The 27,169-nt window shown below is 40.3% G+C and overlaps 2 protein-coding genes across 3 annotated transcripts in view; both read right to left on the bottom strand.

The window, feature by feature from the left end:
- Window positions 1–27,169, bottom strand: part of LOC109934977 — a 225,473-nt gene that overhangs the window by 97,309 nt on the left and 100,995 nt on the right. The window lies entirely within an intron of this gene.
- Window positions 1–27,169, bottom strand: part of LOC109934976 — a 41,223-nt gene that overhangs the window by 13,563 nt on the left and 491 nt on the right. The window contains exons 2-7 of one of the 2 annotated variants that reach the window (XM_020533660.2): window positions 18,501–18,833; window positions 13,555–13,875; window positions 11,878–11,997; window positions 5,776–6,216; window positions 5,147–5,521; window positions 4,712–5,023 (exon numbers count right to left, since the gene is read on the bottom strand). In XM_020533660.2, the coding sequence (XP_020389249.2) occupies window positions 4,712–5,023; window positions 5,147–5,521; window positions 5,776–6,216; window positions 11,878–11,997; window positions 13,555–13,875; window positions 18,501–18,833 (1,902 nt within the window). The remainder of the gene's footprint in view (window positions 1–4,711; window positions 5,024–5,146; window positions 5,522–5,775; window positions 6,217–11,877; window positions 11,998–13,554; window positions 13,876–18,500; window positions 18,834–27,169) is intronic. The other variant, XM_048607034.1, reaches the window with a different exon arrangement.

Raw genomic sequence — 27,169 nt, 5'->3', positions numbered from 1 at the left:
TCCCTTAACAAATTGTCAAATGTTGTTTTCTTGAACAAAGTGTTGCATTTCACCGCCCCTCATTCCCCTCCCCCACCGCACCGTCACACAGGCATAGAGCTGCAGCCAGTGCTTCAGTTTCAGACAGAATTGGCGACTCATCAATTTTGGGACAAAACATTGAATATCGTGATAAAAACCGAAAGAACTGCCAATACTGTAAATCAGGAACAAAAACAAAGTTGCTGGAAAAGCTCAGCAGGTCTGGCAGCATCTGTGAAGGAGAAGACAGAGTTACCGTTTTGGGTCCGGTGACCCTTCCTCAGCGGTGACCCTTCCTCAGAACTGAGGAAGGGTCACGAGACCCAAAACGCTAACTCTGTTTTTTCCTTCACAGATGCTGCCAGACCTGCTGAGCTTTTCCAGCAACTTTGTTATTGAATATCGTGAGGCCATTCAAGCCTAATTTTCCACATACTTGCAGGTTGGATTTTGTAACAGTGGCATCTTGGTTAGTTTTGCGAAGGGGTTATAAAAACTAAATTAGGTATGACAGTCCTTCCAGAATCGTGATATAACCCAGTATATGTCAGACAGGCAGGCATCCGAGGAGTACCAATTGATGTTTGTATGTACTGTGCTGCTTTAGGACACGGAACTTAAGTATTGAAATTATTTCAATGAAGATATAACCTTTTCTTTATTCTACCTCACCAGAGCCTATCATTCAAAAAGGTTCTACCCAAGTCTTTCTTTCTTATTTTTGTTTGCAATTATTTTGGGCTTTTGTTTTAATTCTGGTATTTTTAAACAACAAAGAAGATCAAATGGAATAGCTTTCATAGGCAGCAAACTAAAACAACTGCAATTTCCTCAGGAAGTGAAAATAGAGGGAGAGGGTGGCCATAAGTAAAAAGCTCATTTAGAGAGTTATTATACATTAGAATACAAGAATGATTCAACAAAGTACAGCACTGAGCCACAAAAGATGGCATTAGATCAAAGCTTAATCAAAGAGGGAGATTTTAGCAAGTCAGCAATAAGACCAAGTGAATGGGCTCTCGTGCCCCATTGATAGAGAGGTGGTGCAGAAATGAGGGGCAATTTCATAATTCTGTCATTCTATAGAAGAAAACAACCAAGTTAATTCAATTTTTGGGTGCACCCTTATCTCAAATCAGATCACTCCAGATTATTGGCATTCTCTACAGACCCTTTACAATGCAAAAGTAGTCTGCTGGTAATTTCAGTCATTAATTTAAATTTGAATATTAGTTTCAGATTTTTTTTTCCTTAATTCATTTATTCATTTTTCAATCCCAACTACAGTATTTAATACCCAAGCCAGATTCTGTTGTTGAAATAGTGATGAGGCAAATGGTATGTGCTGTGATTGATCCAGAAAATTGCAAAGAAAGATCAGGTAAAGGGTTGAGGTCTGGCTTAGCTCATGCACGGAAAATGTACAGTCCAAGTTGCCATCAGATTTGTGAGCATACCACAATGGTACAGAGCTGCTGAATTTATATAACAATGGATGAACTAAACATGCCAGAGAGAATTTAGGCTGTTCTGAACTCACCGCAGAAAGTTACGAGGTTGATCTGAAGTCAGACAAGAAACCCATTGTGGACAATGGATTCAAGCAAAAGAACTTTAGGGAGCTTAAAAGGCTCCCTCAACCATATGTTGAAAACTGCTAATTAATTCCTCTGGGGCTGAAAGTTAACAACTTACAATTATCTAATGCGTTTAACATAATTCAATATCTTAAGACATTAAGAATTATACAACAAAATACAGCAGTGAGCCATAAAGGACGGCATTAGATCAAGGCTTAATCAAACAGGGAGGTTTTAATAAGTGAGTAATAAGACCAAGTGAAGGGGCTCTTGTGCCCCAGTGGTAGTGACCCTACCTCTGAGATAGGAGAGCTGAGATCTAAAGTCCTGTCTACTCCAGAGGTGTGGAATAACATCTGGCTGAACAAGTGCATTAGAAAATATCTAAGCCTAAAGACAACTGACTAGACAACCAATAGCACAGCAATTAAAATCAAGGATGAACAAAAGACTAGAATTCAAGAGACGCAGAGATCTTGGAGGATTGTGGTGGTGGGTGGAGTTACACAGGTAGGAGGGGGCAAGACCACAGAGGGATACAAAAACAAGGATGAAAATTTGAAAATCAAAATGTCGCTTCACAGTGAGCCATTGCAAGGTCAATGAGCACAGGGGTGAATGAAATAGGGATTTGATGAAAGTTAAAAGGGCAGCAACGTTTTAGATGATCTCAAGTTAGCACAGTGTAGAATTTGGGAGACCAGTCAGGAACGCATTGGGACTGTCATGTCTAAAAGCTAATAAATGTATGAATGAGAATTTCAACAGAGGAGCTAAGACAGAAACAAAGTACTAAAAAATTAAAGTTTCTTCAGGTACTAATTGTTGACAACTTTAGGAAATCATCATTCCAAAGGCAATTTTTACATAACTTTTATCTTGCTTTTCTTCCATCTTTCCTGGACGTTAAACTCTCCCAAGCAAATCTTTATTTCCATTTCTATCCTTGTGCTGTAAATTTCAGCACCTGGCGGTGACACAGACACCAGTCACAACAATGCTGTAAATGTCTCACTGACATTTGGGACTAACGTCAAATTGGAAGATCTGTTCCAAGCAATTGTCAAGCATCAACATGACATTGTTATACTCATAGAATTATAAAAGTCAGCCAACACCCTAGACTCATCGTCCATATTCCTGGGTATGTCCTTAATGAGCAACAGGACAGATCCACAGGAGATGACAAAGATTAGCCCTGGGTGTCTTCTATTTCAGTTTCAGGCCCTATGATGTCTCATGGCATTAGCTTAAATATGGGCAAGGTAACCTCCTGCTGATTACCACCTATCGTTTGCTTTTGGCTGATCAATCAATATTTCTCAAACACAACTTATACAAAGGACTGAGACCTGCAAGGGCATGGAATATACACTCAGAAATGAAGAATGCATCAACTGCAAGTAGGGTAGCTGCAAGTAAGCCAATCAAAGTGAAGAAAAATCTTTCTTGATTGTAATAGATGTATTGGTGGAGAAGCAAATAGTTCAGTAAATGCCAGACTGGTTGGAGTGAAATCCTATCTTTACACAGAAGATTCTCTCCACCATATTATGCAACATGAAAAATATGGTAAATGGGATAACATTAGTACAGATCTAGCAGCTTACAACTTTGCATCCATGAGGTGCTATAATTCACCACAATCAGTACTTTTTGGCTGTCAATATCTTTTATCCGATCATTGCCAACAAGCTAGGTGATTAGGCCTAGTACAATAGGGAGTGTATTACAGCATGCCAGGAGCAGCATCAGGAACATCTAAAAATAACAACATGTCAACCTGGGGAAGCGACAAGAGAAGACTATCATTTATGTGAAACTGCTGAAGTAGATGCTTCAGACAGAGTGGACAAATGACAATACCAATGGACCAATATAAAGCTCTGCAGTATTGCCATATGCAGTCATGAATACAGCTATCCAAATAAACAAGTAATGAGAGGAGAATCCTGTATGTAATGTGCTTAAAAGTCTGTGAAATTTGAAACTGTTTATACAAATGTGTGAGAAAGACTTTAAGAGTTTGAACTAATTATAAAAGGATCAATTATAATTTTCTTGGGTACTATGAAATACTAGTCCATATGACTAGTAACCTGGCAACTTGTGAAGGTAACTAGCACACGGATACAGAAAGATAAACACAGATAACCCAGTGAGGACAGGAAAGAAATCACCTTCATGAAGTGATCAGTTTTTTGTTTTGCAGGAAAACAGATAGAAATCTTTGGGAGGCTTTGAACAACCTGGTTGAAAGCTCAGAGACACCAGAGAGCTTGGTGTTTTCCCAGAAGTGGCCAAACCATGAACCAGGTTGTTTTTGGTTGTTCAACTGAAAAGGAACTTTGAAAGCTACACACTCAAGAATGTCAATGCTGCAAGGAACAGAAGATACTGTAGGGGTGTGTGTTAATAGTGATGATAATTGTACCGGTGAACCTTGGAGGTGAAAGTTATTGTCAGATAGGACTCCTGAACTACCCCATGTGAATAAAGAACTTTTGAGCAATAAGTGAGGCAAACAGTTGTGGTTGCATATGCTGTATCTTGTTGTATTAACTATATAAAGCAAATTTACCTTTTCACATGTCTGCTAATTCATGTTCAATTTGGTGGTTCTGATTTGTACCAATGTAAAGCTACAAAAAATAAGTGGAATCTTGGTAGTTTGTTTAATTTGGAGATTATTCACATGGCACAGAGCTCCAGTAGTTAGCACTGCTGCCTCACAGCACCAGGGATCCACGTTCGATTCCACCCTCAGGCAACTGTCTGTGTGGAGTTTGCACATTCTCCCCATTTCTATGTGGGTTTCCTCCAGGTGCTCCAGTTTCCTCCCAAAGTCCACAGATGTACAGGTTGGATGGACTGGCCATGTTAAATTGTTCATATTGCCTAGGAATATGCTGGTTAGGTGAATTAGCCAAGAGAAATGCAGAGTTACAGGGATAAGGTTGGGAGGGGTGGATCTGGGTGGAATGTTCTTTGGAGGGTTGCTGTGGACTCAGCGGGCCAAACAGCCTGCTTTCACACTGTAGGGATTCTATGATTTAGCAAGTTTCATGGTCTTATAGTTTCTGCATGATTATTTAACAATAGTTACTTACTGAGTTGACCAACCATCCAGTCAACTTCCAATGGCTGTTCTAGACTTTCATGGCTTACTTGGCAAGTGTATTTCTTCCCAACATCAATTCTGCTCAGTGTACTCTTTACACTAGTTGTCAAGTGATAGAGTCCATCAATTCCCAGAGTGGGTTCACTTTGTTCAAATTTTTCTGTCACTTTTTCACCTTGTTTCAACCATGTTATTATGATTCCGGGAGGGTAAAAAGAATGTATTTGACACTGCAAAGTCACGCACTCTCCTGCAACTGGTTTTTCTGCATCACACACTATCCTGTCCAATTTTGGTGGGGCTGAAAAAGAAATGAAAAGATTAAATACACCGCAGGCTTTTAACAGACAAAAATGAGAAAATGGTATAAGTAAATACATTTAATCCATAGTTCTATACAAGGGATGTCAGAAGAATGACATACCTGTAATTCGCAGAATTGTATCTTTCTGCTTGATAGTGTCAGAGTCGTCATGTTGTACCTCACAGATATACCTTGTGTCTTGGTCTTGCAGTATATCTGGCAAAATAACTAGGACACTGGTAATACCATAGGATTTATCTTCATATTCTACTTCACTGATTTGATGATGATACTTGCACGTGTTACCATTGTTAGTAGCAAAGATGGTCCTGTCCTGATGCAATCGAACAAGTTCCACTTTATTATCCTTCCTGATTTGTTGCCATGTGATTTGAAGAGATTTTGGTTTAAATCCAATTATTGAACAAATCAAGGCTGCAGGCTCATTATGATAGACATGAAGTGGCACCACAATGTTTGAAATCTTTGGCGGGACTTTAGGAAAGGGAAACAAAATAAAGAAGTCATCTCTTGAAACTGAAAGAATTTCCATGTATTAATAAGAAAAAAAATATTAATATCACAGGTTGCATTTTCTATAATGTAGACAGACTCCAGGTGGCAAAACTACACGACCACTACTAACAATATATTACATTGTATGGACAAATACACAAGTTTACAGAAAAAAACAGAATGGATTCATGAAGGATAAAAAAAATTGTGAAAATAACGTGTACATGATTTACCTGCTTTAACATCCAGTGTTATAGCTTTTGACTTGGGTTGGGAAACAGTGTCATGATAAACTTGAAGAATTAATTCAGCCCCATTATCACTTTTCACATCAGGACAGACTTTGACTATGCCCTGTAACTTGAAAGTCCTATTACTGTTACAGGATAAAGTTGGTTCAAAAGGTGAAAAAGATTTATCCTCTTCATAACTATTTACAAGAAGCTGCACTTCATCTTGATTATTTTGGCACATTGATTGTACATTATTTATATTATTCCCATCTGTGCTATGCCATTCTAAAATTTTTTTTCCATTTCCATTCTCTCTCCTCTTCAAGATTAAAACAACTCGAATCTTCGAAGGTCTAAATCCATAGACTTGGTAATCGATGAAATCTTCTTCCAAATGGTGAATGACGGAAGGGGGTTTCATTTCAATAATTTCTGGAGGAACTAATAAAGAAGATTAAAACTTAACAATGTAAATGTTCTTATTTGCTTACTCTGTTTCATTTCCTTGCTAGGCTGCAGGCAGAGTGCAAATGCAAGTCAATGATTCTGTGTTTTTTTTAAGTTATTCTTTCATAGGATGAGGATGTCACTGGCAGAGCAAACACTTGTTGCCCATGCTGAATTTCCCTTGAATGGAGGGACTTGCTCAGTCATTTCAGACAGTAGTTGAGATTCAAGTAAACTGGCGCACGTCTGGAGTCATATGTAACTTTCAATTCTGGATTTATTAATTGAATTTAATTGCAATAGTTGCTGTGATGGGACTTGAATCAATGTTTTCCAAAGCATTAGCCTGGGCTTCTGGATTACTAGTCCAATGACATTAGCAAACACCAGGATACATAAGCGAGAATTTCAGAAAGGTTTACGCTGTCTTTTCTCAATCCAAAAACAGATGAAAAACATGTAAATTACATCCAATGGAAACTTTGGCTGGGATTTTCCCCTTCTGATCTCAAAGCGAATACATTAGGTAGCTTACATGTCACCTACACCAGTAAGATAACTCACCCTATTGCCACAGAATCAGTTCATTAAGAGCTGAGCAAGAGCATCGAAGTCCCTGAGTCCCAGTGTCTGTTGGTCAAAATCTATTCTGTGGGTGATCCAGCAATGAGAAGTTGTGTCTTTTATCGTCTTCTCACAAGATGTGGACATTTGTGGAGGAGGTGGTGATTGGCAAGGCTTTGGGGGATGGAGGATGTTGTTGTCAAGGGCAGAGAAATTTCAGAGGTGACCCTCTTGCAGGTAGGCCACCCTGGTTTTCTAGTTGGGAGACTAGCCACTGTTCTTCCCTCCTGGGGAGGTAGGTGATCAAGGAACTGGTGGGGCAATGCCCACAAGTGGAGATTAATAGACCACTTTAGGTCCTTAACCTCTGGCGAGTAGACAAAGTCGCCAATAGCCATTGTCACATAGCACTTAATTTCAGAGGTAGCAAGCAAAAATTCTGTCTTTTGTGCTAGAAGCTGGTCCCACACCAAGATTTAATTAATTATTACTACAACCCCTACTAACTGGACCAATTGCGAGCTTTTGAGGAGCCTCTTAAAATTAAGAGTAATAAAAACTCAGCAGGGCACCAGCAACCACAGAGAGAAAACACAATCAATGCTTCAGGTCAATATTCATTCAGCAGAACTTAGCTGGGTCTGCTGAGGTTTTCCAGCATTATCAGCTTATAATTTCATATTTTCAGTACCTGCAGTATTTTACATTTCTCTCAAAATGAGCCTTTTTGAAAGATACATGGACACCAGCAGTCAAGATTTAAAAGCTTTTGAATAGCATTTTTCTTTTAAATTACTAAGAAACTGATTACTGCACACAAACCAAACTAATAAATTGTTCTCTATACATCTAAATTATATTGTTTTAAATTGGGTAACCTGCACCAAATGGACTGCAGCAGTTCAAGAAGGTAGGCCACTGCACTCCTTTCAAGAGCAACTAGAAATAGGCAATAAATGCTAGCCCAAGACACGGATTAAATTGTTTTCATTGTGAAATCCACAGTATACATATGCGTGAGAAAACTGCACCAGCCTAGGTACTTTTGTTCCCAGGGACATGAGAGAGGTGCCAGGGAACTGAAGAATTACAAAACCTGTTCAAAAAAATAATGAGGATAATTCCAGCAAATGAAAGCTTGTCTGTTTAACCTCAGTGGTGTGGAAGCCTTGTTAATTTTCTCTCAAAATCATCTCTCCATCAGTTGAACAAGCATAAATTTATTAAGGAAAGCCAGCACAGTTTTGCTCAAGGAAGATCACTTATTTTGAAGGGACAACTAAGAGGATTGATGAAGATAATGTAGTTGTACAATCTATGTGGATGTTCAAGAGGTGTTCAAAGAAGTGTCACTTAATAAACTTGTCAGCAAATGTGAAGCCCATGAAATGAATGGGACACTGGCAGTGTGGATACGAAATTGGTTGAGAGACAGGAAACAGGCAGAGGTGGCGAATGATTGTTTCTCAGGCTGGAGCCAGATTATACAATGGGGTTTCTCAGGGATTCAGTGGAGTTAAAGGCACAATCAGATCAACGATATGGTGCCAAATGGCTTTATTCCTAATTCTAATGCTCTTAAGCGTTAGTACTATAGACTGCTGCTTTTTGTGAGACATATTAATGACTTGGACTTGGGTGCATGGGAAAAAAACTTCAAAATCCTTAGATGACATACAATGTGGTAATTTAGTGAACTGTGACAAGGCTGCTGATACACTGCAAGAAGATATAGGCAGTCTGGAATGGTAGGTGGGCAAGTGGCTGAGAAACATAATGCAGGGAAGTCTGAAGTTTCACATTTTATTAAGAGGATACAGAAGTGAGGAATGGTTCCAGGGATGAAAGATTTCAATTACATCAAAAAAATTGGAGAAGCTGGGCTTGTCCTTGTCAGAGCACAGCAGGTTAGAAAGAGATTTGATACAGCCATTCAAAATCACAAGGGTCCAAACACGGCAGATGGACACTGTTCCCACTAGTGGAAGGGTCAAGAATCAAAGGGGGAAAAATCGTGGCAAAAGAAAAGCAAGGCCGAAATAAGGACAAATCTTTTTAAGCAGCAAATGCTCTTGAGATGGAATGCACTTCTTAAAAAGGATTCAATTAAGTCTTGCAAAAGACAATTTGATTTTTAAGTACTAGAAAAAGAGATTATGGGGGCAACAGGGAAAAGGCAGACTGAAACCAGCTGTACTGTTCTGAGAGACAGCCAGTATGGATTTAATTAATCAAACAGCCTCCTTCTATACTGTAACCATGTTATAATTTTAGCTTTACTATGCTTAAATAAATTTAAAGAAAAATTTGAAAAGAAACAAAAAATTGCTCTTAATCAATACCTGATTACCAAATGTAGAAGGCACAGTGGCTCAGTGGTTAGCACTGCAGCCTCACAGCACCAGGGACCCGGGTTCGATTCCAACCTCGGGTGACTGTCTGTTTGGAGTTTGCACATTCTCCCCATGTCTGTGTGGGTTTCCTCCAGATGTTCCGATTTCCTCCCATAGTCCAAAGATGTGCAGGCTAGGTGGATTGGCCGTGCTAAATTGCCCGTAGTGTTCAAGGGTGTGTGGGTTATACGGGGGTGGATCTGGGTGGGATGCTCCAAGGGTCAGTGTGGACTTGTTGGGCCGAAGGGCCTGTTTCCACACTATAGGGATTCTATGAAGACATGTGAAAGTGGGAGGGTGATGGCCGAGCAGTATTATCACTGGATTACTAATCCAGAGACTCAGGTAACCTTCTGGGAACACAGGTTCAAATCCCACTGTTAAAATTCTGGAATTGAAAGTCTAATGATGACTGTGAAATTGTCAGGAAAACCCATCTTGCTCACTAATATCCTTTAGGGAAGAAACTGCTGCCATTACCTGGTCTGGCCTACATGCGACTCCAGACCCAAAGCAAAGTAGTTGACTCTTAACTGCCCTCTGAAATGGCCTAGCAAGACACTAGCTGGAAAGGTAAAAAGGAATTAAACCGAATGGAACGCCTGACATTGACAAGAACACTGGAAATGACAACAACAAACTTGTCATTCCTGCAAAACACCCCTTACGAACACCTGGGAGCTAGTGTCAAAATTGAGAGAACTATCCCACAGACTAGTCAAGCAACAGCCTTACGTAGTCATATACAACATCCCAGGCAGCACCATCACCATCCCTGAATATGTCCTGTCCCATGCAGCACAATGGTATACAGTCACAACAGAACTGCCCTTCGTCTCTTCAACATTGACTTGACGCCCCATGTAACTCATGTCATCAGGTCAAACACATACCCTGTAGCCCCTATCCCCACCCGAACTGATGCATCAGGATATCTCCATTTGAACGGTATTTGAAGGAAGCATTGAGGGTGGCAAAGGCACATAATGTACTCAGGGTGGGGAGACTTCGACATCCATCACTAAGAATAGCTCGGCAGCAGCTCTACTGACTGAGTTGGCCAAGTTCTAAAGGAAATAGTTGCTGGACTGGGTCTGCCGCATGGTTGGTAAGGGGACCAATAAAAGGGAAAAGCGTAGTTGATGTCATCCTCATCAATCTGACCGCCACAGATGATTCTGTCCATAACTGTATCCATAGGAGTGAACGCTGCATTGACTTTGAAGACAAAGTCTTGCCTTCACATTGAGAATATCCTCTATAATGTTGTGTGGCACTATCACCATGCTAAATGGGACAGATTTTGAACAGATCTACCAACTCAAGACTGGGCATCCGTGAGGCATTGTGGCCCATCAACGGCAGCCGAACTGTACTCCAAAACAACCTGCAACCTCGCAGCCCAGCATATCTCCCCCCCACTCCCACTCTACCATTAGTATCAAACTAGGGGATCAACTGTGCTTCAATGGAGAGCGCAGGAGGATAAGCCCGGAGCAGCACCTGGCATATCTTAAAATGAGGAATTAACCTGGTGAAGCTACAGAACAGGAATAGCTTCATGCTAAACAGCATAAGCAACGAGTGATAGACAGAGCTAAGGGATCCCACAAACAATAGATCAGATCTAAGCTCTGCAGTCCTGCCACATCCACTCACTGGAAGAGGAATGATCAGAAAATGTCCCCGTCCTCAATAGTGGGTGGCCCAACAGTCCTTGCAAAAAAAAAGTGAAGCATTTGCTGCCATTTTCAGCCAGAACTGCCAAGTGGACAATTCATCTCCGCCTCCTTCGGAATCTTGATATGATCCACATCAAGCAGCCTTGGCAATACATCGACAAACATTCAGTCTCTCCACTACAGGCACTCAGTAGCAGTAGTGTGTACCACCTACAAGATACTTTTCAGAAATTCACCAATCATCCTTGGACAGTGCCTTTGATATCCACAATCACTACCATTTCAAAGAACAAGGGCAGCAGATACAATGGGAAAATCACCGCCTGCAAGTCGCCCTCCAAGCTACTCACCACTCAGCTTTGGGCATCTCTCACCACTCCTTTACTGTTGCCAGGCCAAAATCCTAGAACTTTCTTCCCTAACAGCATTGTGGGTGTACCAGCACTAAATGGACTGCAGTGGTTCAAGAGGTAGCCCACTGCAGCCCTTTCAAAAGTAACTATAAATAGGCAATAAATGCTGGCTCAGACAGCAACATCCACAAAACCTGAGTAAATTAGAAAAAAAACTTTGACGTGAATCAACGCAATGTGCAATGTGTGTTTGAATAGAAAAGCTACAAACAAAACTATTTGTGACTGGTTTGCCAATCGCAGCTAAAATGTAAACTCCAAGTTCCAAGTTCTGTATATAACACCAAAATAGGAGCACAAACAGCTCAGTTGGCTTGAAAGCTGGTTTGTGATACAATGTGATGCCAACAGTGTGGTTCATTCCTGCATCGCCTTAAGTTACCATGAAGGCTCTTCTTTCTCAACCACTCCCCTCTTCTGAAGTGTGGTGACCCTCAAATTATACCACCAACAGTCAACCTCCCCCTAATGACAGCACGTTCATCCGAGACTATGGGGACTTGACTTAAGGAGCACAACCACCCCAAGGACTTTTATAGGTAATACATGCAAGAAGTAGCTAAAAAATTACAGGAATAATATATTCACAAGTGGATATGGTACCTTTTTTACTTCTCCAATGGAACCATGCAATTAATAGAGCTCCACAAATAATGAATGCACCAACTATGCTTCCAACAACTGCTCCAACAACTGCTCCAACTGAAGAATCTCTCTCAGGCTCTGAAATTTGAAACACAAGTAAAGAAGCAATTAATCTAAAATCACCACAAAAAATAAACTATCCCACGCGAACTGTCACAGCTTTGCTGTGTTGTATTAAACAATAATTTAAGATAATTAAACACAATAATGTTTTAAAAGAATTTGAAATAACAGTCCTGTACAGTTAATGTCGTCCCTTAAAAACAAAATCACGCTGGCTTCTGGCAGGAAGTTAAAAAGAGTTAAAAATGGCTCAGGTGGAGCTCTGGTGGTGCAGTGGTAGAGTCTACACCTGAGCCAGGAGACCCATATTTATCTCCCATCTACGCTAGATGTGTGTCACAACTGATCTAAACAGGTTGATCTGAGAAAAAAAAAGGCCCAAGCCTCATGCAGAGGAATCCACCGACCTCACGGTATGTACTCACCAGCTATTTCGGTATCATCTGAAGTAAAAAAAAATTTCTAGGGTAGAGGGGGATAATCACAGAACATCACACTCATTATCAAGGAAATTAAGTTACACCAACATTGTTATAATTTACGTAAATGACGACTGAAACTATTGTTTCAGAGCTGCACCCCGGTAAAGAATACTGCTGGACAGTTTTGAAATTAAGGGATCTAGATTGAAACCATTAATGTTCATTTGGTATCACCAATACCAAATTTGGCACTACGTGTTGCAAATAGACCTATCTGGAGAAATAAAACAGTTCAACAATCCTGGGACCTTTTTTAAAATAAATAAATGTGAATTTACACAGTACTCGTTACAGTCAGTGATTTATTTTATTTTGTACACTATTTTGGCTAGGAATGCACAGTGTCCCATGTGTATGGCACAATATTTCAATATGTTGGTTTTTCTAGGCAAATAAATGTTTTGGGAGTCTAGAGACGTCCAAAGGAACCCAACTCTCTCTTTAACACCGAATGCTATGGGAATCCATGGTTAACTTCAAGTTGTTACATCTAAAGTAGTGATTGTCAGGAATGGAACTACAACATTAATCATAGACCTACTTTATATATAATTAATCAGGTTTGTGTACCGATGATTGCCTCTTTTCCCCTTTAACTATTTTTCCAATCTTTAATAAGTGTTTACCTCTATAACTCAGTTGGAGAATATCGACTGAAAAAAAGTTAACCTTTTCTCGCTTTTTCCCAATATTTTCGATTTGATTTGGACACTATCAACCGTATGAACATAAGCAGACTCCACTGTACAGTCAACTTCAACATAACCCTACTTAATTATTTTTGCTAGCATTTTCATAAAAATCATTAAAACTGATTCTAAAAGCAATTCATATGTAACTCTAACAGCTTTTGAACACGTGTATAGTTGGATCACATTTTGAGATTTAGAAATGTCATATCTAGTTAATCTTAATAGTCATTATTGTATGCAGTAATAATTTAGTTGCGTAATAGGAAAAGAATGAACTCCTGATTTAAGTCAGACGCATATTTCAGTTGAAATTCAACATTAGACAAAGGGTATAAATTCCTTAAATGTGTATGGTTTAACAAAAGCAGAGTAAAAAATATTTTGCAAAGAGAACACACCTTTAACTGTGAGTCGAGTTGTCCTGATGATATCTTTGGGACATGAATGGTGTTTCACGATACACCTGTACTCATTACCATTATCTTTCAATGTTGGTTCAATCCTTAGTCTACTAGAAACACTGAAAGTTCCATCATCCATGGAAGTTAGGGCACCAGTGCAGAAATGATCTTTTAGTTCCTCAATTCCCTTAGTTGTTTCCTTTTCCCAGGTGAGAGTAAGTTTCTTAGGGTAAAATCCTTTAACATTACAACTCACAGATCTCTCTGTTCCATTCTGAACAGTAATGTGATCTGTGGACAAATGGACCTCTGGTTCAGCTACATTAAAGACAAATGTAAGAATAGGTCAGACAGGGAAAAAGTTTATTACCATAAAAATCTAGGTCCAAATTATTCTCAACAAATAGGTGCTAAGAACAAAAAACTTTCCGTGCTTCCATAATGTATTTAATAATCTACTACATTTCTTCAAGGAGGTGCACAAGTATATCTAAAGTAAATTAAGTAAGTTCTCCAAAGCCTCAAACTCCAAAATCCTCCATCAATTACAAGCAAATGAAGAAACGAGAGAAGAGATGAGTAGAAGCCGGAGGAGCTGAAAAAGAAGATGAGGTACCCTCCTCGTCTTTCTTTTCCGCTCCTCCAGCTTTTTTCACATTATCCTTATCTTTGGAGTTTTTATAAGGATGTTGGTACCCTCCTTATAAAAACTCCAAAGATAAGCATAATGTGAAAGAAAGACTATATGTATCCATCACCCTTCACAAAATCAGGCCATCGCAAAGCGTTTTACAACCAATGAAGTATTTTAGTGTGGAACATAGAAATGTAGAAATCATTACAGCTAATTTAGACATAGCCTGATCCCATAAACAATATGGTAATGATTAGATAATCTGGTTTTGTGATGTTGATGCAACGATAAATACTGTCTTGGAGACCAGGAGTAAATCCTTTCTCCGAAACTTTCACATTTAACAGACAGGACAGATAGGATCTTCATTTAATGTTTCATCCAAGAAACTGCACCTCTGACAGCGCAGTACTCTGCACACTGGAGAGGGAGCTGTTTAGCTTTTTTGTCTCTAGTTCTGGAATGGAACTTAAAACCACAAGCTTCTGATTCAGAGGCATGGGTGCTTCCAAATGAGCCTGAGCTAACACAGAATAGTTTATGCAGCAAATACCAAAATTAAGGGTTTCGGTTACTCAGGAATTGTGGGATGGAGGAGCATAGGATATTAGGACATGGTGGTCAGAAGAATGAAAATTCTGGGTAAGGCTTGAAGGCCTGGAAGAATTTAGAGATACAAAATATTCAGGCTAGAAATAAACAATGAACTTATTTTAATGAACCACAGTTTATTACTATTTGGATCATAAATATTTCTTTAAATGTAGGAATGTAAGAAACAGGACTCGGAGAAAACTGTATAGTCTGTTGAGCCATCTCCTCCATATTATACAACCATGGCTGATCTTGAGACCAAAAATCTGTCAACCGTAAATAAATTCAATGATGACAACATGCCAGCTGAGGCAGAGAATTCCAAAAAGTCACATCCCTTTGAGAAAACTAAATTTCTCTTCATTTCGATCCTAAATGATCAACTTCTCACTTGTGAGACTTTAACCCCAAGTTTTAGATTCCCGAGACAGAGAGAAAAACAAACTTTCAGTATCTACCCGGTCAATGTTTATAATCATGAATGTTTCATTAAGATCATTTCTTTGAGATCTTCTCAACTCCAGACAACAGAGTCTCAATAATTCATCTTCTCATCAATGTACAATCCTCTCACCCTAGGGATCAACCTAATGAACCTTTGGTGTGCTGTCTCCAATGCAAGTGCATCCTTCCTTAAAACAGTCTTGTGGTGCCGTGGTGCTCTGGTAGTGTCCCTATCTCTGGGCCAGAAGGCATGAGTTCAAGCACCCAGATGTATGTCATAACATATCTGAACAGGTTGACTTAAAAATATTCACACTTAAGCATGGAGACCACACCTACACACAGAATTCCAGATGTAGCCATACCAATGCCTCATACAATTGTGGCAAGATTTCTTCATTAGGATAGTGGAACATAATAAGAGCAGTGGGCCATACAGCTCATTAAGCCAGCTCAACTACTCCATTCTGGTCATAGGTGATCATCTACCTCAATGCCACTTCCATGTTCCATCTTCATGTTCATTTCAATTATGTGTGTCTGGAGCTCTACTGATTGCTGTCTTGAACACACTCAATGATTGAGCTTTCCAGACCCCAGTAGGAGAGAATTTCAAAGATTCACTTCCGTCTGGTTGAAGAAATTCATCCTCACCTTAATCTTAAATGACCAACCCCATATCCTGAGATTATTTCCCCTGGTTTTAGACTCATCAGTCTGGGGAAACATAGTCAAAGAGGTAAACAGCACAGAAAAAGGAACCATGGCCCATCAAGTCTGTGACAGTCAAAAACAACCACTTAACTATTCTAATCTCATTGTCCAGCACTTGGCCCCTAGCATTATACACCTTGCATCACAAGCGTATTTCTAAATACTTCTTAAAGGTATGACATTTGTGCATCTATGAATCTTCCAGGCATTGAGCTCAATATTTCCATCATCCTCTGGTGAATTTTTTTCCTGACATATGTTCCTGGTCATTAATCCCTTCACCAAGGTGTGATATTATAAACTTCAGAATGTTGATAACAATTCATGGATTGAAGGAATCAACAAAAACATAAACTGTTACACACGGAAAGCAGCAGCAATAACTCTGTGTGGAAAAAAAACTGTCAAATCTGGACATGTGGAATTGGGGAATTAATGCACACATAGCTGTGCGGGTTCATATTATTTCACATCTTGTTGTAGTCTTGTGAAGACATGATGATGCATAAAGCAGTTCTATTACTCTATTTTTGTTTTGTGTGTGTTTATTTCTTTGTGCTTATTTCCCTTGCGATTCATTTACTAATCCTTGTAATTCATTTCTTGATTATTGGTTTACTTGTATCTGCACTGCATAATGAAATGGTATATTTTTAAATTGTGCATGGTGTAACAACTCAGCTTGGATACGGACCAATTTGGTGGGATGTGGCCAATTTCTAGTGTTTGTTCATCGTATTAAACATAACGAAAAGGGGAGGTTCTGTGATACTATAAACCGCAGAACATTAATAAGTGCACATTGATTGAATGAATCAACAAAACGTAAACTGTTAAACACAGAAAGCAGCAGCAATAAGTATCTCTTGAATAAATATAAAGGGACAAGGACAAACTTACACTGGAATTGAAAACAATTAGCCACGTCTGGGAAAAGGAGGAGTCGAAGCTACATGAACAAAACCACTTTGAAATCTGCTGGATGAACAGCTGCTTTATGCCACAAAGACAACTGATTGCCCCGCAGAAGAATTTAAGGAGTTAACTGCAGGAAAGCTATGGTTTCAAACAGACAGTTAAGATCAAATGTAACAAAGAACAACAAAGTTACTTCTGATAAGAAGGCAAGCTGCAGACTTGCAGTAATTTTGATAAAAGGACTTAAAAAGAAATTACTCATAATATCACGCATAGACCTGAAGAATGGAACTCTGTCTAAGAATCGAACACCAGAACTCTTCCTTTAGCAGAACATGACACAAGGATCAAACTCTGGACACTTCCAGAGATAGACACATGGAATTGTGGCCAAGTTCCACCATTAATTGGGTAATAGCCAAGTTGGTTGTGAGGTTTAACTTGCTTACTTGAGGGGTCTTATTTTGGTTCCTACATGCAATAGAGTTTAAATCATTGTTTCAGTACTTGATTGTCTATGAGATTTCTTAATAAGTAGCCAAGTTAAAAGTAACTTGTGGTGATTTACCCATAACAAAGGAGAAAAGTTTCTTCCCATCTACCCTGTATATACCCCCCATGATTTTACACATCTCAATCCTATTCCCCCCTCAGTCTCCTCTGCTCCAAGGAAAACAACCCCAGTCTATCCATAAAACTCACCAGCCTAGGCAACATCCTGATAAATCTCCTCTGCACCCTCTCCAATGCAATCTCATCCTTCCTATAATGTGGATTCCAGAACTGCATACAATACTCTAGCTACATTTCAAATACATTCACTCTGTCACACGCTATAAAGAAATTTATAAGTTTCAGTGAGGTCTCTCCTCATTCTTATGAACTCTAAGAAATACAGACCTAATTTCCTTAATCTGTCCTCATAAAACCATCCCATCATCCCAGCAAATAACTTTGTAGGCCTCTGTTGCACTCAAGTTTATGGAAAGTATAATGTTCTTTACATAAGAGGACCAAAACTACACACAATACTCCAAGATAACAAGGTGTAGAGCTGGATGAACACAGCAGGCCAAGCAGCATCAGAGGTGCAGGAAAGCTGACGTTTCGGGCCTAGACCCTTCTTCAAGTAAGGTTTCACCAAATCTTCATACAACTGCAGGAAGACATATTTACTCCTGCATTCAATTCCCTTTGCAATAAAAGCCAACCAGCCACTTGCCTTTCTAATTGTTTGCATGCTACAATGTATCTGTAATTACACTTAAGAGCTAGGATGCAGGAACCTGAACTTCCCAATCTCTCACCAGTTAAGAAATATTCTGCCTTTATGTTTTTTTCTACCTAAGTGAATAACTTCACACATTCACATTAATATTACTTATGCCATTTTCTAGTTCATTAACTAGTCTTAATGGTGAAAGTGCCAAACTTAAGACTGTTCAAATCCCTATCACTGCTGGGAGCTGGAGTGCAACATCATCCCAAGAGCCTAGAATGCACTGAAGCTCAGGCTTCATGGTTGAAGAGGTAATCTGTAGCCCAAAGAACCACAAACATTAACTTGAGCATGTTTGTTTTACACTTCTAACTTGGCATTTCACTAACACAACAATAAATAGCAATTTAAGTATCTTACCTGACACCTGTAGTTCTGAACTCTTTTCAGCTTTGAGAGGTGTGACAAATACAATACAAGTGTATGTCCCTTCGTCTTCAATCTGTATATTTGAAAGAAAAAGTGAAGCATCTCCTTTCCGTAATCCATCTTCAAAGATCTTTGCTCCTTGTCTTTTTGAAGTATGGTCCCTTCCATCAAAGGTATAGATCTCCTTTTTTGAGGGCCCAAACCACTGGACCCCAACACTTGTTAGGTTGAAGGCAGTATAACCAGTAAATTTGCATTCCAGGGAAACATTTTCTGTCATTAAGACATTTGTTGGGTTTGAAAATATGGTCACATCCAAAGTTTCTAGATAAAGAGAACAATTAACAACATTCAAATGTCAGAACCAGAAATAAAAGAAATTGGAGAAACTCAAAATATAGGATTTAAAGTGGAACACTTGCACTTCAGATACTCAGTTCCAAAGCACAGTCATGGAATGGTTAAAAGCAAGTCACACTCTTGATTCCCTAATAAGATTTTTAAAATAAAAATACTTTAATGGGATAAGGTGAGCTGTCTTCTTGAACCAGTCCATTCCATGTGGTGCAGAACATCTACAATGCTGTTAGGGTGGATGCTCCAGGAATTCGATATTGCAGTAGACAAAGAACAGCACTCTGGTTCTTTGTCAGGGGATGACATGCAACTTGGAGGGAAATTTGAAGATGGTGGCATTCCAATGCGTATGCGCCCTTCTTTCTTCCAGCTGGATTCAGATGGTGCTTTCAAAAGGAATCTCAGCAAGTTGGAGCAGTGCAAGTTGTGGATGGTACACAGGCTGCTACTGCACATCAGTGGAGGAGGGACTGAATCTTTAAGGTGGTGGATGTGCTGCCATTCAATTAGGCTGCCTTGTCATGGATGGCTCTGAGCTCCTTTAAGTATTGGAGTTGCATTTGTCCAGATGAATGGAAAGTATTCCATCATATTTCTGATGGTGATTTGTAGGTAGTGGATAGGCTTTGCACTCAGTATGATCCTAAGCAATGGAAAGCAAAGCATTCTTCAACTACCATTGACTTCACTTTTTGCCAGGCCTCTTGAAGTCACACTCAGTTAAATGATGCCTTATAGAGTCATTGAATCATATAGCACGGAAACAGGAACTTTGGCCCAACTCATCCATGCTAACTAGGATTCCTAAACTGAACCAGTCCCATTTGCCTACGTTTGGCCCTAAACCTATCCTATCTATGTATCTAGCTAAAAGTCTCTTAAATGTTGTAATTGTAGCAATTACTCCTGTAGTAGCTCCTGTAGCAATGAGGATCACAACTATGTGGCCACTTTCTCCAGACTGCAAACCCAGAAATCTTCTCAACTGCGTCTACTGCTTCGAGGATGAAAATCTGAACTTGTGTGTTGATTAGAGAGGAGATAGCGTCTTGTAATAGTCTTCTTTCAAACTACTGTATGACTCTAATTGAGTATGAAGTAAAAGATTGACTGCTTTCCTAATTCACCCTCTGGCTTTGGAATGAATTAACAACCCCCTCACCACCACCAGCACTGCTTTGTCTCCCCTTGAACATGAGGTGAGGCCGACTGCTCTGAACCATCAAAGCAGGATGTCATTAAATTAGAAAGGATGCAAAAATGATTGACAAGGATGTTACCCAGATTGAAAGGTTTGAGTTACAAGGAGAGGCTCAATAGGCTGGGACTTGTTTCTTTGAAATATAGGAAGTTGAGGGGTGACCTTATAGATGTTTATAAAATCATGACAGGCATAGATAAGATTATTAGCCAAGGTCTTTTCCCCAGGGTAGGGGAGTCCTAAACTAGAGGACATAGATTTAAGGTAAGTGGGAAAATGTTTAAAAGGAACCTCAGGGGTAACTTTTTCCACACAGAGGCGTATATGGAATAAGCTGCCAGAGGAATTGGTAGAGGTGGGTACAATTCATTCACAGATAGTAAGAACTGCTGATACTGAAGTCAGTGATAACACAGTGTGGAGCTGGAGGAACACAGCAGGCCAGGCAGCATCAGAGGAGCAGGAAAGTTGACATTTCGGGTCAGGAGGGACACTTCTTCAGAAATGGGGTTGAAGGGTCCCGACCCAAAATGTCAACTTTCCTGCTCCTCTGATGCTGTTTGGCCTGCTCTGCTCCTCCAGCTCCACACTCTGTTATCTACATGGGTACAATTCATGGCACCTCATGCTCCTCCAGACACCTCAAACTGTGTTCAGATTCTGAAACTATCAAACTCAGTATTCAGTCCGGAAGGCTGAAGGTTTTCCAAGCCGAAAATGAGGTGCTGTTCTTCCAGCTTGCGCTGCACCTCGCTGGAATGCTACAACGGAGCCCGAGACAGAAATGTTGGCAAGGGAAAATGGTGACATGTTGAAGTGACGGGCAACTGAAAGCTTAGGGTAATTTTATTGGATGGAATGCAGATATTCTGCAAAGTAGTCACCCAGCGTGCCTTGCGTCTTCCCCGACATCTAGGTGGCACAGTGGTTCAGTGGTTAGCATGCTGTCTCACAGTGTCAGGGGCCAAAGTTCAATTCCAGCCTTGGGCAACCATCTCTATGTTTACACATTCTCCCTGTGTCTGTGAGGGTTTCCTCTTACAGTACAAAGCACGTGCAGGCTAGCTGAATTAGCCACAGGAAATACGGGTTATGGGATAGGGTGTGAGGCTAGGTCTGGGTGGGATGCTTTTCGGAGACTCAATGGGCTGAATGGCCTCTTTCTGCACTGTAGGGATTCTATGTAGGGCAGACCACTTTATGAGTAGTAAATAATGTAAGATAGATTGAATAAAGTGCAGGTAAATCACTGCTTCACCTGAAAGGTATGGCTGGAACCTTGGATAGGCCAGAGGTAAGCAGGCAAATGTGGAACCTTAGATTGTTCTAGCTCTCATGAGTGATGTGAGTAATTATATAAAATGCACACTCTAGTCAGTATTCATATGATTTGGCATTCTGGGAAATGCAAGATATGGCACTATTTAAATAATCAACCCGTTCAACTTATGCAAGGGTTGTAGATTTTAAAAATGTTCATTCTCAGGTTGTGTTTGCCACTGACAAGTCCTTCATTTACTACCAAATCCTTCTTGCATTGACATGGCAGTATTCACCACATCTTTAACTGACCCTGACACTGGTTGCAGCTGCTCTCTGCCGTTACTCACAACAATGGGACCACAGTGAGCAGTTCTATACAAGTTGATGGTTCCATACAAGCTAATTAAGCTTAATGAAGAGCTAGTGTTCCATGGCACTTACATCCTCTCTCAAACAGATACTCAGTTTTCGGTACTGTTGAAAAGGATTGTCTCTGAGGAAAACAGAAGAGACAGTCAGATCTTGGGCACAAAAAGTGAATTAGGTGGGGTTTGACAAAATTTAAAAGAATAATTGTTATAGGGGACTCTCCTATCAAGACCACAGACAAGAGATTGTTCAGCAGTGAGCGCAAATCTAGGATAGTATGTTGCATTCCTGGTGCCAGGATTAAGGATGTCTCAGAATGTTTAAAGCTTATTGTTAAAGGGGAGAATGAGAAACCTGAAGTTATTGTACATATTGGTAGGAAGGACATAGTTAGGGAAAAGATTAAGGCTTTTCAGAGCAAATATAAGAGGTTAGGTAGAAGATTTAAAAAAAACCTCAAAAGTAGTAATCTCTGGTTTACTCCCAGTGCCAAGCTTGAACAAGGGAAAGAATAAAAGGATAAAGGAGATAATTCAACAGCTGAAGAGATGGTGTAATGTTCAGGGATTCAGGTTCTTGCATCATCAGGATCTCTTCTGGGGCAGAAAACATCTGTTCAAAAGGGACGGGTTTCACCTCTACAGTAAACGGACCAATATCCTAGCAGGGAGGTTTGGTAATTCCATTAAGGGAGACTAACCTATTAGAGAGGGGGAGTGGAGGGATCCTAGGTAGCAGACTAAATAGAAAGATAGATGAGGGCGGTTTTGAATCTGAAAAGAATAAGTTAGTTAGACAAGACAGACAAGAGCAAGTCACAGAATGAAGTAACTCTGAAGATTTAAACTGCACTTATTTCAATGTAAGGGGTCATACAGGTAAGGCCGATGAACTCAGGGTATGTTTGGGAATATGGGATTGGGATATCAGAGGTATTGCAGAAACATGGCTGAGGAATGGACAGGACTGGCAGCTCAATCTTCCGGGTTTTAGATGCAACAGGAAGTATAGAAAGCGAGGCAAATGAGGATGGGAAGTGACAATTTTGATTAAGGAAAACATTAATGCTGTAACTAGAGAAGATATATCTGGAAAATCATCCTGTGAAAATATATGGGTTGAAATTAGGAATAAAAAAGGAATGACTGGGATTGTACTACAGACCCATCAATAGTCAGAGGGAAACTGAGGAACAAATATGCAGAGTGATCTCAGATACATGTAAGAATAATAAGGTTGTGATAGTGGGTGATTTTAATTTTCCAAACATTGACTGGGACTGGCATAGTATTAAAGGTTTGGATCGTGAAAAATTTGTTAAACGTATTCAAGAAAAGTTTCTTTATCAATATGTAAATGATCCTACTAGAGAAGGAGCAAAACTTGATCTTCTCTTGGGTACAGGGCAAGTGACTGAAACGATAGTAGGGGAACAATTTGGGTCTAGTGATCATTCTATTGGTTTTAAAATAGTTATGGAAAAAGATAAGACATCCATAAAAATTAAAGATTTTAATTGGAGTAAGGCAAATTTTAAATGGTGTGAGACAAGAACGTTCAAGAATTGATTGGAGTAGACTGTTTGCAAATAAAGGGATGTCTGATCTGATTAGTGGAAGACTTTCAAAAGTATGATAATGAGGGTTCAGAGTCATTTTGTTCCTGTTAGAGTGAAAGGCAAGGTTGGTACGATTAAAGAACAACGGACAAATAAAGATATTGAGGTTCTAGTCAAGAGTAAAAAAGAATCGTATATTAGATATAGACAACTGGGTTCAAACTAATCTCTTGATCAGTATGCAGCATGTAGAAGCATTCTTAAGAGAGAGATCAGGAAGGCAAAGAGAGGATAGAAACATAGAAGATAGGAGCAGGAGGAGACCATTCAGCCCTTCAAGCCTGTTCCACCATTCTTCATGATTATGGCTGATCCTCCAACTCAACAGCCTAATCCTGCTTTTTCCTCATAACCTTTGATCCCATTCGCCCTGAGGGTTATATCTAGCTGCCTCTTGAACACACTGAATGTTTTGGCATCAACTACTTCCTGTGGTAATGATTTCCACAGGCTCACCACTCTTTGGGTGAAGAAATGTCTTCTCATCTCCGTCTTAAATGGTCTACGCCAAATCCTCAGACTGTGACCCCTGGTTCTAGACACACCCACCATTGGGAATATCCTCCCTGCATCTACCTTGCGTATTCCTGTTAGAATTTTACAAGTCTCAATGAGATCCCACCCCCATTCGTCTGAACACCAGCAAAAACAATCCTAACCTAGTCAATGTCTCCTCATTTGTCAGTCCCACATCCCTGGAATTGGCCTGGTAAACCTTTGCTGCATTCCCTTGAGGGCAAGAAAAGGAGACCAAAATTGCACACAATATTCTATGTGTGGCCTCATCAAGGCCCTGTATAACTGCAACAAAACATCCCTGCTCCTGTACTCAAAACTTCTCACAATGAAGGCCAACATACCAACATGCCTTCTTTATCGCCTGCTGTACCTGCATGCTTACCTTCAGTGACTGGTGCACAAGGATGCCCAGGTCCCGCTGCACACTCCCTTCTCCAAATTTACAGCCATTCAGGTAGTAATCTGCCTTCTTGTTTTTGCTTCCAAAGTGAATAACCTCACACTTATCCAAATTATACTGCATCTACCTTTGATTTGCCCACTCACCCGACACATCCAGATCATGCTGAAGGATCTCTGCCACAGTTCACCTTTCCATCGAACTTGTTTTCAAACATATGAGATATCCTTTGCAAATAAGGCTAAGGATAATCCAAAGTGATTCTACAAGTACACTAGGAGCAAGAGAGCAACGACAGAGAATGTGGGCGCCTTAAAGATCAAAGAGGTCATCTTTGTGTTGAACCTCAGGAGATGGGAGAGATATTATATCAATATTTTGTGTCAGTTTTTACTTCAGAGAAACAAATGGAGGCTAGAGAACTCGGGGAAATAAATATTGATGTTTTGAAAACAGTTCACATTACAGAAGAGGAAGTGCTGGAAGTCTTAGAAAATATAAAAATAGATAAATCCCCGGGACCTGATCTAGTGTATCCCGGGACTTTGTGGGAAGTTAGGGAGAAAATTGCGAGGCCCCTTGCAGACATATTTGTATCATCTATAAATACGGGTGAGGTGATAGATGACTGGCGAGTGCTAATGGTGTGCCTTTGTTTACGAAGGAATCAAGGAAAAGCCTGAGAGCTATAGGCCTGTGAGTCTGACCCTGGTGGCAGGTAAGTTGTTGGATTTGATTCTGAAAGATAGGATTTATATACATTTAGAGAGGCAAGGAATGATTAGGGATGGTCAGCATGGTTTTGTGAGGGAAATCATAGAATCTCTACAGTGTGGAAACAGGCCATTCGGCCCAACAAGTCTACACCATCCAGCCGAAGAGCATCCCACACAGGCCTATTCCCCCACCCCTGCATTTCCCACGTCTGACCCACTAATCTACACATCCCTGAACACTATGGGTAATTTAGCATGGCCAATCCACCTAACCTGCACATCTTTGGACTGTGGGAGGAAACCGGAGCACCCGGAGGAAATCCACGCAGACATAGGGAGAATGTGCAATCTCCACACAGACAGTCACCCGAGGTGGAGTAAAACCCGTGTTCCTGGTGATGTAAGGCAGCAGTGCTAATCACTGAGCCACCGTGCTACTCTACATGTGTCACAAACTTGATGAAGTTTTTTGAGGAAGTAACCAAGAAGGTTGATGATGGCAGAGCAGCAGACACTGTTTACTTGGACTTTAGTGAAGTCTTTGACAAGGTTTTGCTTAGTAGACTAATTCGTAAAGTTAGATCACGTGGGATTCGGGGTGAGCTTGCCAAATGAATATGAAATTGAGACAACAAAGGTGCAGGGCTGGATGAACACAGCAGGCCAAGCAGCATCATAGGAGCAGAAAGGCTGACGTTTCGGGCCTAGACCCTTCATCAGAAAGGTCTAGGCCCGAAACGTCAGCCTTTCTGCTCCTATGATGCTGCTTGGCCTGCTGTGTTCATCCAGCCCTGCACCTTTGTTGTCTCAGATTCTCCAGCATCTGCAGTTCCTACTATCTCTGAATATGAAATTGGCTCAATGGCATGGTGGGGGGTTGTTTTTTGGATTGAAATCCTGTGACCAGCACTGTTCCACAGGGATCAGTGCTGGGTCCACTGTTGTATGTCATTTACATAAATAATTTAGACAATAATGTAGAAAGCATGGCAAGTAAGTTTGGCGGGGTGACACCAAGATTGATGGTATAGTGGATGGTCAATAAGATTATCTAAGATTACAAAGAGATTTTGATCAATTGGGTCAATGGCTGAAAAGTGACAGATGGAGTTTAATTTGGATAAATGTAATGTATTTCATTTTGGTAAAACAAACAAAGGGAAGACTTAACAAAGTAGGGCCTTGGGTAGTGTGGCAGAACACAGATCTATGAGTTCAGGTGGATAATTCTTGGAAGTTTGCATCACATATAGATAGGGTGGTTAAGAAGGCATTTAGCATGCTTGCCTTCATTGCTCAGACCTTTGAGTATAGGAGTCGGAATGCTATGTTGAGATCATACAGGGTGTTGATGATGCCTCTTCTAGAGTACTGTGTTCAGTTTTGGTCACCCTATTATAGGAAGGATATTATTAAGCTGGAGAAGGTTCAGAAGAAATTTACCATGATGTTGCTGGGAATGGAGAGTTTGAGTTACGGGGAGAGGCTAGATTGGCTGGGACTTTTTTCACTGGAGCATATGAAATTGAGGGGTGACCTTATAGAGGTTTATAAAATCATAGGATTATAAATAAGGTGAGTAGCAGGTGACTTTTCTCTATAGTCGGGTATTTCAAGCCACGGGGCTTTTTTAAGGTGAGAAGACAAAAGATTTAAAAAAAGACAGGACGGGCAATTTATTTACACAGAGTAGTTGGTGTGTGGAATGCACTTTCAGACGAAGTTGTGGATGCTGGTACAGTTACAGCATTTAGGTAAGTATATAAATAAGAAATGTTTGAGGGAATTGGGCCAGGGCAGGCAGGTGTGACTTGGTAGGCATGGACTGATTAAACAGAACGGTCCGTGCCGTATGACTCTACGTTGATCAATACAAATCTCCTTCAGTTTCATAAGGAGAACTGCGGATGCTGTAAATCAAGAGCAAAACCAGAAGTTGCTGGAAAAGCTCAGCAAGTCTGGCAGCATCTGTGAAGGTAAAAACCGGAGTTAACATTTCGGGTCCGGTGACCCTTCATATTGAAGTTGGCTCAATGGTACGGTGGAGGGACACCGGACCCGAAACATTGACTCTTCATCTTTTTCTACACAGATGCTGCCAGACCGGCTGAGCTTTTCAGCAACCCCTGTTCTTGTTCCTTCCCGTTTTGTCTATATTAGATTTACACTGAGGCTAAAGAACTCAGGAATTACAGATTTAAAACAAAAAACGAAAGA

This window comes from Rhincodon typus, chromosome 17, assembly GCF_021869965.1.
Source record: "Rhincodon typus isolate 14 chromosome 17, sRhiTyp1.1, whole genome shotgun sequence".
Lineage (NCBI taxonomy): Eukaryota > Metazoa > Chordata > Chondrichthyes > Orectolobiformes > Rhincodontidae > Rhincodon > Rhincodon typus.
The sequence above is the reverse complement of the archived record's forward strand: the minus strand, read 5'-3'. Positions and strand labels throughout refer to the sequence as shown.